Here is a 13,166-nt window from a genome sequence, read left to right as displayed (position 1 = left end):
GTATGCATAAATTGACCCATATAAGGCAAACTCAATTTCACATCCTAGAATAAACTCAGTAAAACAAAGTAGGAGCTCTTCATACAATCAAGTGGTATTCGAACATAATCTAATGAAGCAAATCAAAGGCATGAGTTCTTCACTAGAGTTCCATGTAAGAGTTTGTAATAGTCACTTGTAACTCTTTATTTTTTAGGTTCTTTTTACAAAATTGCTCACAAGCGTGTAACGATCAGTTCGAACAAAGTTGTTGACTCTGATATGACAGGAACTCAATAGTAGATCTCTCACGTTTTCACTTTGTATATTAATCATCTAAACTCATTTAATAATTTTTACTCTCATAACTATCCACCAATTGAAATTGAGAGTACTGTCAATCCTCCTATATTTGCAAAATGGAAATTTAGGCAAGTGTTTTCCAAACATATGTATAAAAATACCAAAGGCTGCACCTGTCAGTACCGACTAGTGCAACTCTTTGTACATATTTGATTTACAATTGGCAAGCTTCACCATTTGTATTTTTATGAACATCAACCCCAACTTTTTGTAGTTCTATTCCACCTTAAAGCTATAAGCACTCAATCGATATTTTTTTAATGGCTGCTACACATTCAAATATGGAAGTTGGGTAGTTCTAAAACAAAAAAATCATTCTTACTTTGGGCCGCCCAGAGTTCACAATCAAATCAGACCTTAAGTTTGAATAACATAATATTACCTTGATGTTGTATAAACCACTAAGAAAATCCTTTTATTACATTTAACATATAATACAACAACTTAGTCTTCAAGAGCTCATGCTCTACCTATCCTTATGCTTCTTAATCTGGGGACATAAAAAGAGCGCATACTAAAAATGTTCTTCGTCTCACCTACATCTCATATACAAAATCGTCTCTCGTGAAATACAAAATAAATGTTTGTTTTACTTCTATTGAGGGACATGGAAAGAGTAAACATATTCAAAAAAATGTATGTGACAATAAATTAGCTAAAAATGTTTGCGAAAGATAATCACATACATTTTAGAGCTCATAGTTGGACCAAGCAAAACCTCCATTTTTTTCATCTATTTCATTGACAAACCTTCAAATGCAATAAGCAAAACAAGGAACTCATTAATGACCATGACAAAAAATTTTGATGAAAGAATATTATGCTACAAATAAAAGAGAAAACATGAAGTTGATATTTCTCTATAAGAAGCATATGACAGCACTCTTAACACAATATTATTATATTGCATACTCAAATTACTATTCCTATTTCACATATGATTAAAAAAAGGTTAGGAGTTAGTAGCTACTCTTGAGCAACAAACTCAAGATTAAAGAAAAGAGTTCGTTTCAGCGTTAAATTAATAGTCTTATAGGATTCTTCCATTACCCGGACATTTTATTACTCTCTCATTTCTCAAAAATTTTCTAGCGTCAACATTATTACTTATTTGCTACATTTCTTATGTTCATTTTTTTCTGGATTGATCAGATGAAAAATATTTTTAACATTATCAATTGTATCTAACTAATATGAACACATGAAACAAAAACTTTGACAAAGCATAATATCATATGACAGACTTCTAGAACTCAATCTAGTAACGAAATTTTCAATATTAAAGTTTCAGCTTTTATCCAAGAACAACTGCTAAAAATAAATGCAACACCAACATGACGGTCCATTGCCAAAAGTTTAAAGGTTCTTAAGAAAATGTGGAATGGTACCTTAAAGGACTTGGAAATTGGAGAGCCAGAAATCAACCTTTTCGCCTGATTCAACCTGCTTGTTATTTTGACTTTGTATTTAAATAATTTGTCTTTGAATACCACCTCAACTTACTATATTAGTAGCTGAATTTTTTCAAAAATGTAGTTCAAATAACAAAAAGATCAATACTGAAAACTTACCCTGAATTTTCAGCATTACGTTATCACTTCTAATTTCATGACAACATCAAAGAATTCGGCAACTCAAATTCTTTCTCAATATTTTTTGGGGAAAATACCATATGAAAAAAAGATATTATAAGGGAAAATGTCTATTCACCTAAGCCCACCATTCAACTTCATTAGCACCTTGAATCATCTGGCCAAAACAATCAACTCTTGTAACTAATCTCTCTTCATAACACACAAGTCTTACCTTCATGGGAAATTTCGTCAAACATGCCACCGCATCAAGCCATTAATTATCTGCAAAAAGTATCATATATTGATAAGAAAATACTACTAATATTTTAGTATTTTAGAGCTAGAAACTGCAAAATATTGAAAACAAAATTATGCATGTATTTCAAGAGGCATCTATAAGAACTCAAAAGAATCCAAGAAAAATTGTGAAAGACCTATAAATAAGATAAATCAGTAGAATAATAGGAAGCATAAACACAATAATGGAAAAAAAAGAGTAAAAATTCATAAGGGAAGAGGGCCAATACCACACAAGAATACTTACCAGGTAAACAATTGAAAGAACTTAAGAAGTTGGAGTGAGACTCTGAAGTAAAGTTTAACTCCGTTGAAGGTTTAAAATGGCTGTCAATGTTGTCAGGCAGAGAAGAAAGAGTAGAAGCAGAGGTGAGAGAGTGGATAAAGGGAATTTACTATTTTAACCCTACTCGTACAATTCAAATTTTGTTTGAAGTACACTGTACATTGCTTCTTGTACCTCATTTTGGTTCCCAACATGAGGAAAGGTTTCCAAATAATTGCTGAATTATCTTTTCAAACTACTTCCATAGGTGACCAAATATGTATATAGTGGAGTAAAAATCATTGTAGATTTGTTAAAATTGCCAATATTATGAAAAATAACTCAATACAATGAAAAACAATCAAGGATTGCAACTTGTGAATACAAATCAGAGACTTTACCATGTTTTGAAGTACACCATCTTCCAATTTCATTACATCAATAGCATCGTCTAATATCTCAAATTAGTTGAACAATGAACATCCCAACCTTTTTCTCAACCCCAAATTTCAAAGCCAAAATAAAAAGCACAATAAAACATAAGAGTTTAATAAATAATATACATTGTCAACGTAACATAAATAATTTTTTCATGTGGGTAGCACATTTTATCAAGAAGGTTAATGTAAATCTGCTAACCTGATAGTGCAAAAAATATTTACATTGATCATGTATAAAACTCAAATGTAAAGGTACATCATTTGCAATAAATGCATTATTTCATTTCGTGAGCATTCATAACCCAATACAACTAATGATGACCGCATATGGACAACTTAACTATTATGTGTTTTATTTTAATTTTGTTTTTGTGTTGTGATTCAGATGCTCCTCTTTCTACGTTCAGTATATTCCAGTTCCAAAAAAGGTGTGAAATAGCACAACATTGTATCATTTTTATCCTGTCATAACATTTTATTCATCTTTCTTATTAAGTTTTAGTTAATTGTTTTTTTTTTCTTCGGGTTTTTTCATTTTAGATGCTGTAAAGCTTGTATTTGAGCCCTAAATAGTTTGCCATCAGGCAAAATTGGAATGATACAGAAGAAAAAATTATGTATTCTCCTCCTTTTTATTAAGTATTTGTATTATTTTCTTACGATTAGCTAAATGTGACAAAGACCAAACTGTTTATATGGATATAGTTGGTTTGAAAACATTATTCGTTTACTTATTTATTTTTGTAATGAAGGTGTTTGGGTTAGCTTTGTTGCACTTTGACTAATCTACCAAGTACCTGTCACCTTCCACCACCACCGGTGAGGGACTGATTGGAAAAAAGAACCTAACTTTTCTTTCAATTTTTGTTTTGGTACTTGGTAGTTTATTTTTTTAATTTGGAGTCTGAGTATTTGTAGTCAGTTTGGAAAGAAAGAAGAGGAGAAGGTTATCATTTTGTTACATTTTGACTTATAGAAAGTAAAGAAAGGACTGTACAGTATTCTGAATTCATCATCCCACTTTGTTAATTTATGTTTTACATCAAATAATAGTTGAAGTCCTAGAATTTTATAGATCCATTTTTATTATCCTCCAAAAAAAACCTTCCATTGGTTCTTAATTTTTGGGCAGAAAAAGCTTAACTAAATCCACTGACAAGAAATAACTAAGTCAATGCAATTCTTCCGTCATGCAAAATACTTCTGGATAAGTTAGTAGTAGTAAAACAACAAATGTTGAAGAAGGGGAGGATCTGAACTAACTGAACCTCCTAGGCAAGATGTAATGAATGGTGTATTAGTGTGACTCCTACATGTTAACAGGTTATCAGTATGCTAAGCTACTACTATACTGAGGTCTATGAAAATTCTTTTTGAGGGTCTCTTGGTCTTTCAGAGGGTAAAGCTGAGGACATAATGTGGGACTAATGATTGGTTTGGGAAGAGTATGAAAACTTAAAGGAAGTAGACCGAACGTTCTAGAATTCCGTTTGGAGTAAAGTGAACGGGACTTGGGATATATTTGAAGCTATAAAACTGGGAGCTAGAGTTTTGGGATAATCTTTGGTCTATTTCTCACGTAAAAGGTTCTGAGTAAAACTAATTGACAATAAATGCACTTTATTGAGGAGATACTATCATTGAGACCTTTCTCAAGAGATCATGAAGAACTATTATAGTGGTATCATCCTACTTGCTGTCTAAATTTAATACTCATTGCACCTAAAATAGAAATTGCTAGACTTTCTCTTGTCCAAAAGAAGGTCCAGTTTTGAAGTTGGGCGTGAAACTCGTAATACTGTTAAGTGAAAAAAAAAGTTTTTCTTGGATATAACAACAGATACATTAGGCCTTTTTTCAAATTTATCAACAACTAAAATCTTTTGCTAATGTGTTGATCCTGTAGTGGTCAATGAACTTCCTGAAGACCCGTTTATTTTAGTCTGGTCACTGTTGCCCAAACTCAGAATTGCTTGATTAGTTGTATTGTTTGACGAAAGAAGTCCTAACACTTTGTTTGTGACGTTAGTTGTACTTTATTTCCATTTCCTTTTCTTGTTTCACCATTTTATGTGGCAAATAACTGTATTCACTTCACCCCTTTGTGAGGCATCTGATCCTAATTTTGCAGAGACCTTGTCAAAGAAAGATGATAACGTTAATGCAGTTGTTTGTAAGAAGAACATGGGATCATATCTTGCTTCAGGGACTCTTGATGTCCTCTGCATTGTATTTCCAGTCATTTTATGTTTAACTCTTAAGTGTTCTCTGTCCGTTCTATAATACCAACAATACTTGTGATTCATTTTAACAAGTTGAATAAATGGATGAAAAGATCTCTATTATATTAACATCTGAATGAAAAGGAAAGAGAAAGAAGATTTAGTTATAAACTGGTTGTCGTTTCTAGTCATTTGTTGATGAAGTAGTTGTTTCCTGCGTGCTAGATGATCTCAAGTTTTGAGAACTTGATTTAATGCTTGATATTCTTAATCAAATGAGTAACTATTCAATCTCAGATTCTGGCAGATTGGACATATACTAATGCAGTTGGGATGACCTAATTGGTGACATTCTTTATTTTAGCTAGAAGGTAATCTAATCATAGAATTCTACAGCTATTCCATGAAGCTGTTTACATGTATTTCATGTAGCTTATTGTATGTAACGGTATTTCATGTTCAATGCAGATCTGGATTTTCTGTTTCTCAGGAAGAGGGGGTCCGATCTCTTAGGACAAATATCTGCATACAGGGTTGCTATGGTATGCAGAATAACCATTATTTACATTATGCTTTCATCTACTTTTGTTTCCTTTTATTGCTGGAGTTACTATTTATGATTTTAGGTATGATTGCTGCAGAATTTTCTGGCATGCATATGTATTCTGGCTGTTGACTTCAAGATATTTCCTAGGAGATATGCTAAAACAGAGACCTACGGTACTGGCTTGGTAAACAACTATCTGTATTCTATTGCCATATTTGTGCTAATACCTTAATGTGTGCACTGAAGCGCCGGCTGAGCTATTGGGAACATCCCAATCTGCAGTTGCTCAGTTATAAGGCGAAACGGAAGTTCTAACGACCCTTTAACAACATTGTTGGCTAGGATTTAGGTTGTATCAGTTCAAAAATTTCTTAACGCAAAGTTTTCTTTGAGATGTAGAGATTAAGGATTGTGACAGTAAATAATTGTAATATTAAGGGTTATTTCTGGAAAGGAAACAAATGGAATATAAGAGATGATTTGATGGTATTGTTTTCTAGTTAACGAATGGAATAGAAGAGATGATTTATTGGTATTGTTTTCTAGAGTAGACCGGGGTTGTTCTATGTGATTGATTAGTATTACTGTGTGTACTCTCTTGTTGTTCCAAACACAGCAAAATTCCTTGTATAGTTCTTAAAATTACATTTTCTATCTCATTTTAGGCATTGACATGTTAAATAAATCCTAGGGTAGCTTTTTTCGCTAGCATATGCTTATTTGCAAGTTGTCATTATGAAAGTTCTTCTCTCTATTTTTCCTTCACTTTTATGTCGTCCTACTATAGTCAGTTCCATTGTATTGAGCTCAACTTCATTGATTCATCTTTTTGTTTAGGTTTTTCATCCTGGTTCTGTCAACTGACTACTTCTGATAAACCTTTTGCCGAAATGTAAACTGGAGTTAGAATTAGGTACCTTATGCTTACCTTGTGGTTGTATCAGATGGACATTGGAGTAGGTTCGTTTATTGTGGCAAATGCATTGGTTTCACGACAAGCACGTGGAATTGCAAAAACGTAAGTGATGATTCTCGATTTGAACTTTTATCATGACCATTGTTGAGATTTTACCTCTTGTAGATGACTGGATGGTGCTATATAGTTTGACTGACATGTTTCTCTTTAGGGGTCGTTTAGTAGGGTGTATATGAATAGTACTGATTAGGGTGTCTTAGTAATTCTGAGAGTAGTTATGTTGGAATTAAAGATATCATATATTGCATAATTTCTAATACTAGTATTGTTTTCTCTAATACTTCAAACCAAATGGCCCGTAAGAAATTTTGGCTATCATTTATATATACTTCTGTAGAAACCCTACTATTTGATTCTTTGGGCTGGTCAATGTATCTCTCAAACCAATCATTAGTCCACATAATGTTGATGAAGACAGAATTTTTTTCTCCTGGAATCCATATAGCTATTTATAATTGATTCCCCTGTACTAGGGCTTTCAATCAAAACATACAGTCAGATGATGTTTTTTCAATATGAGAGTCAGAACTCTGTTCCATTACTATTATAATTGATTCTCTTCTTGATTCATTTGACAAAGGAATATATTCCTCTGTACTAGGTCTACAAAAGTACAAGTCAGATTATATTGCTTGATTAGAACTGTTATTTAATTTCTGGTCTGTAATTATCTAATCAATTCTCTTCTTTTATTCATTTGATAAATAAAATTTTGCACTTTCTTAATTGGCACTTTACATTTCCAGGAATTTGAGAAATGCAATTTCTTCAACTTGTCTACTCATAGTCCTGGGATTTGCTCGAATCTTTTTCACTTCAAGTGTTGATTATCAGGTTAATGGAATCTTAATTCTTCTACATTACCAATGTTATTCTTTTTCTTTGACCCTGGTTGTGGGGGACAAAATTTGGAGATTTAAATCCAAGAAACATTCACGAGGGGGGACACTTCTGCCCGTGAGAATGATTTGGTGAGTGGATAACTTGAATGTGCAGTGTATCCACCTCCACCCTATATAATGCATTCCCGAAATAGCGAAGACGATTTTGAGAATGTCTTGTGATAGGGTGTCTTAATCATGAGCTTTTTGGCTTATTTTTTTGTTTGTATTTCTGATTATGTCCAACACATCCACAAGATGAGTGCCATAGAAATGCAGATGCCAAGCTGGATGTGCGATTTACAAGATTAGACAAGATTAAAAATGATCACATTAGAAGAAGCAAGTAGCATATTGAGGATAATATAAGAGAAGGTCGCTTGAGATCGTTTGGTCATATCCTGCATCAATCTCCAGATATGTCGCTCTATTGGTGTGAAACTAAGGTAGTATGTGATAACATGGGACGAGGTAGGCCGAGAGAAGTATAGTTTCTTGAAAGTGAAAGATATGGTACATGAAAATGCAAGTAGCATTTGTAAAAGCTCTATATAGGCAATTAGACGGGAATATATTTAGGCTGCATTTGTTCTTATTAAGACTAAGACGTCTGAATTTGGATACACATCTGAATATTAAGATATGCATTCAGATTAGATGTTTGAATTCGAATGCATATCTGAATATTAAGATATTGTTTAAGAGCTGAAAACTAAATAATTGAATTTGCCTTTAAACTTAATAAATATAGAAGTTAATAAAATATATATCAACAAAATATTTTAAAAGAATTATTGGCGGTTGGTGGTAATGGCTAGTGGTGGAGGTTGTGGGAGCCGATTAGAATAGTGTTGTCTAATGATGTTGTTGTGGGTAGTAGCTAGTGGTGATGGTGACTGACAGTACTGGTTGATTGTGGATAATAATGATAGCTAATGGTAGTTGTAAATAATGACAGTGGTTTGCGATACATAGTGGTGACGATGATGATGATTGTGTGTAGTGATAGGTGGTTGTTGTGGTAATGGTGGTGATGATGTTAAATAGTGGGTAGTGGTGACAACAACTGATTGTAGTGATTGGCAATAATGGTGGTTGTGGTTGAGGATGGTAGTTGTGGGTGGGTGGTGGTGGTAGATAATGATGGGTGACAATGGTGGTAATCAATAATGGTGAGTGATGGTGACAATAGCGAATGGATGGAATTGGTGAACCATCTTTGTAGAAATTTTTAAATTTACACCCTTCGGAGTGGCCCAATGGTTTGAGCTCGTCGCACTGGGCTTGTCTAGTGCGGGTTACCTCTCTTGTGTGGTTTGCAGGCTATTGCATAGGAGCAGAGTTTTTACCTTATCCACACCCCCTTAAGGATAGCGGCTGCAGGTTTCCCTTGTCATAAAAAAAGGAATTTTTAAATATACATCTTAATGATATTAAGTCTTTGTTGCATATCTTAATCATTCAAGTCTATTCAAACCCATTAAGAGGTTGTAATATAAAAATGCTCTTAATGGTTAAGATCCAATTAATTAAGATTCATACCTAAAAAATAAACGGACTTAATGACTGAATTAAGACCTTTTGTGATGACTGTCGTAACTGGCCAGTTGGTACACCTCGACTAATTTACGGGATACCTACTACCTCCTATCAGCATAGGTATCGGGTAACTCTAACCACCCAGCCTGGACAAAAAAGAAGAAACCACCTAAGTTTTTGCCTTCGCCGGGAATTGAACCTTAGATCTCATGGTTCTCAACTCACTTCAAACCACTTGGGTGCGGCCTAGAAGAATTTAATTGTAGAAACATGGTTAATGAGGAATTATATAGCCGACTGCAACTAGTTTCAGACTGAAGCGTAGTATAGTTGTATCATTTCTGATTATGGTCAAATTTATCTCAACTTTGAAATTATGCACGGCAAGTTTATATCTTAATGCAAGCAAGACAACTTGTTGAATTAATCTTTTCTGCCACATCATGTGTAACGAGAATTAAACCCCTCCACTGTTGGGGAAAATGTATAATGTACTACTTTGATCCAACAAGTTGTTAGAAGTAGGTTTTGGCTTGGATCTACCAAAGGAAGAGTACTTCTAGGCTTTCCACGAATTGGAATTATTGAAGAAGCTCTTTATACTGAATTTGTTTATGAATGGTCCCTTCCTCATTCAGTACAGTATGGATAGCATGCTCAATGATTAGTTATAACCTGAATTTTCTTTTAGTTGCATATTAAGTTCTTAAAAATGACGTGTTACTTTCTTAACTAGTAAACTGTGAAATTTGGAGACACGATTGCCCAATGTTTTACTGGCAAGGTGTGTACTCCCTTTCATTGATTAGTGAAGCCAGGACAATAGTAGTGTCAAAATTAAAATGCATAATTATGTTGCAGGAAAGGAGACCTTTGTGCAACACCTTAGCAAAAAAGGAAAAGAGAAGGGGAGATCTTTGTGTAATGTTTTTCCATTCCTATTTCTCAAAAGTCAAAATGTTCTTATTTTCCTATGTTTGACTGCAGCAATCATTGTTAACTTTTCTCATCATATTGTTGTGTCAAAATGGTACTTTTAGAAGGGTCCTCAACAAGCGTCATAGTCGTCTAGCTTTAAACTTCCTTTCTGAGTACTGCGTACCTATGGCTATGTGTGTTTCTGTTTGTATGAACAATTAAATGTATCGTATATCTGTACCAGTGTTTACAGATGTTTTTCATGTAGTTTTCCTGCATAGCTACTATGATCCTTTCTTCATCTGCATTTGCTAGGCATTTCTTCAAACTGTCATTCTTAATACTGATAGAAGTCATTTCCTTCGTCATAGGTTCGCGTTGGTGAATATGGTGTGCACTGGAATTTCTTTTTCATTCTTGCTGGTGTAGCAATTTTGACATCGATAATTAATCTTCCACCAAGTTATTGTGGAATTCTGGGGTGGTTTATTCTAGTAGGTATTATTGTAATCTTGGCCCATCTCAGAATTTTGGTACCTTCTCATATGCTTGGTAAGCCTATAATGTTGTTTGTCCTTTCAGTATATGAGGTCATCCTGTTGCTTGGGCTAAATGAATATCTTCTTTCAAATGACATCATCAGTCAAAACAAAGAAGGGATTTTTAGCATTTTTGGTAAGGTGAAGTGAAATTAGAGCAGTCTCTCTCTCTCTCTCTCTCTCTCTCTTTGACACCGTGCATTTGCTTACTGGCTTGTTCAGTTTTATGGTCGTTGTGTCTTTTTGGAAATTCTTTGAAGAAGAGATCGGCTGGTTCCCCGTTTCGTTTTGACTTGGATATGAAACTTTCCCCTTAATTTTTTCTGGACTTGAGACTAGCTCATATAGGTGGAGTTAAGTAAATGGTTCCAATATATGTACACTTTTTAAAGTTCTGTGTCACAATGCTTGTAAATCAAAATAAACTTTTAGATATAAGTGTCGTAATTAGTTGTTAATATAGTAGTAATCAGATTAAGGGCAGTTCATCATTGAAACTTTATTTTAGCAAGAAGTGGGGGTTTTATTTAGTTTTTTTGTGGGGTATTTCTTTGGTCAGTCTAGCATACACGTGTAAACTGCTTCCTAACATGGCATACAGGGGTTTGCTAATTTGTTTAAATGGAAGAATTATGTGACTAATGCGTGGACTTAGGTGAATGTTTCTGATGTGGGTTGGGAGAACTGCAGAAAAGGTACCTATGTGTAGAAAAAATTGCAAACATTGGATTCCAAATGCTTATCAATCAAAATAAAATATTATGCTAAGGACAAGTTCAGTATGTTCAGAATATAACAGTAATCAATATAGCAGTAATCACATATTCACATCTTGCAAGCTGGTCCATGTAATATAGCTTCATTATAGTAAGAACTGGGGATCCATTGGGTCTGTTCTTTGTTGAATCTAACACATGTATCAAGTATTGCCAATAGTGGAATACAAAGGGGTCAGGTAAGTTTGTAGATTTTGGGACAAATGAACATCCAGATCAACACACACACGCCCGCCAGACTCAATGAAGAAAAATAGTTCTTTTCCAGATGGAAAAAATAAGTTAATGTTGTGCAAGTTTTGAAGTTCTTCCCCAAATTTCTGGAACAAGGAAAGAAAGCTAAATTCTTACGATGACTTCTCTTTTCAAGGCAGAACAAAACATGTTAACTGAAGAATTAATTAGCTATTTCTATTTTACTCATCTTTTCTCAGAAGGTATTTGGGAGTCATCTTAAACCAAATGTGATATTTAATTTCATTGTATGAGCATTATCGACTTTAGCTGGGTCGATGGTGGTTATCATAATATTTTCAGTACTTCTTGTCACAATCTTCTTACATTTTTATTTGATGATTGGTTATTTTGGTTTAGCAAATTATTTCTTTTGATATCAGGTTATTGGGGGTTGTACCTTGTTTGTGTCCAACTAGGCAACTATCTTTTCTTTGGAAAACCTGGAGATGATGTGTTGAGGACAAACGATTGGGCAAGGATTAGAGTCTGGATTATCTGTCTTCTATTCTGGTCTGATTTCCGGCAATGGAGTATTTTGTTGTCCACTTCCTGAATGTTTGCTTTCTTGCTATTTAAATGCTGATATTTCTAAGCTTGTTGCTTCCTCTTCATGTTGCAGGTTGTTGACCGTTTTGCTAGATAGGCATGTTGAGAGGGTTTCTCGCAGAATGGTATAGTGTATTACTCTGGGAGTTTTCCTCTTTTAATTTCAATAGCAAATCTTAGTTTTCAGTCTAGTTTTATGTGACTAATAATCTCTTTTAACAGTGCAACCTGGCTTATGTTACTGTAGTATTGGCTATGAACCTTCAGGTAAGATTCATAGAAATTGGCTCTGTTTCCAAATGGTTCTGGACTTCCTCTTCTGCATTGTGTTCAAGAATGTTCTGAGCTGTTTTCGTGCACTCTTCCTTCAAGTCTGTTTCTTTCATACCACTAAAGACCATAATTCACTCTGTTATTCTATCTACTTATACGCTGATTAAAGTTCTTTTTGTCATAGTTAGAATGTGGAATTGTCTATTCCCTGTGGCTCCTTTTGTTTGCTTGACTGTGGTAGCTACTCATTCCATCTATCCATGATTCTTCTTCCGAACAGTTCTACACTTGTAAATGGAGTTTGCGCTTGCAGAAATACATGTTAGTCTTATCGGATGGATGTACTTTTGTGTCTTTAAGTTCATGGGTTTTCTGACGTCAGCTCTCATCAGTTATTTCAAGACTGAGTGCAAAGGCAGAAAAACTTAGATCAAGGGTATTAAGAATGATTTTGGACAAGATTTGAAAGTAGATAGTGAGACTAAAGCCAGATGAGAGGTTATTTCAGTCAATTGCTCAATACAAATTACTAGGATGACTTAGTAGATATTCATACATGTGTGACAGATAGAAACCTTAGCTGAATTTATAGATAAACCTATGTTGAAGTAAAGGATATGATGAGGATAGACTAGTTTTGAAGTGCCTTGGTGAGGTTAAGTGATGGCTAACCATGCTATTCAATGTTATATTAAGGAGTGAAAGATAATAAATGAGTGGAAAAGGGTACCTTGGTTCCAATATATAAGAACAAAGGAGATAAAGATGTTCGAACTATTATTGTATGAAACTTA

The 13,166-nt window shown here is 34.0% G+C and overlaps 1 protein-coding gene across 1 annotated transcript; it reads left to right on the top strand.

Moving 5' to 3' along the window:
- The first annotated feature begins 5,689 nt into the window (after positions 1 to 5,689).
- LOC125826945 (uncharacterized protein At4g17910-like) lies at positions 5,690 to 12,785 on the top strand. The gene is made up of 9 exons (XM_049506296.1): positions 5,690 to 5,871; positions 6,632 to 6,705; positions 7,410 to 7,497; positions 10,373 to 10,499; positions 10,584 to 10,676; positions 11,934 to 12,063; positions 12,173 to 12,224; positions 12,322 to 12,366; positions 12,561 to 12,785. The coding sequence occupies exons 2-9, from the start codon at positions 6,632 to 6,634 to the stop codon at positions 12,696 to 12,698; spliced, it is 747 nt and encodes a 248-aa protein (XP_049362253.1). The 5' UTR covers positions 5,690 to 5,871; the 3' UTR covers positions 12,699 to 12,785.
- The last annotated feature ends 381 nt before the right edge of the window (positions 12,786 to 13,166 follow it).

The sequence above is a fragment of the Solanum verrucosum genome, unplaced genomic scaffold (genome assembly GCF_900185275.1).
Source record: "Solanum verrucosum unplaced genomic scaffold, falcon-dt-bn FXZP01000060.1, whole genome shotgun sequence".
Classification (NCBI taxonomy): domain Eukaryota; kingdom Viridiplantae; phylum Streptophyta; class Magnoliopsida; order Solanales; family Solanaceae; genus Solanum; species Solanum verrucosum.
This window is presented reverse-complemented; position numbering and strand designations above follow the sequence as displayed.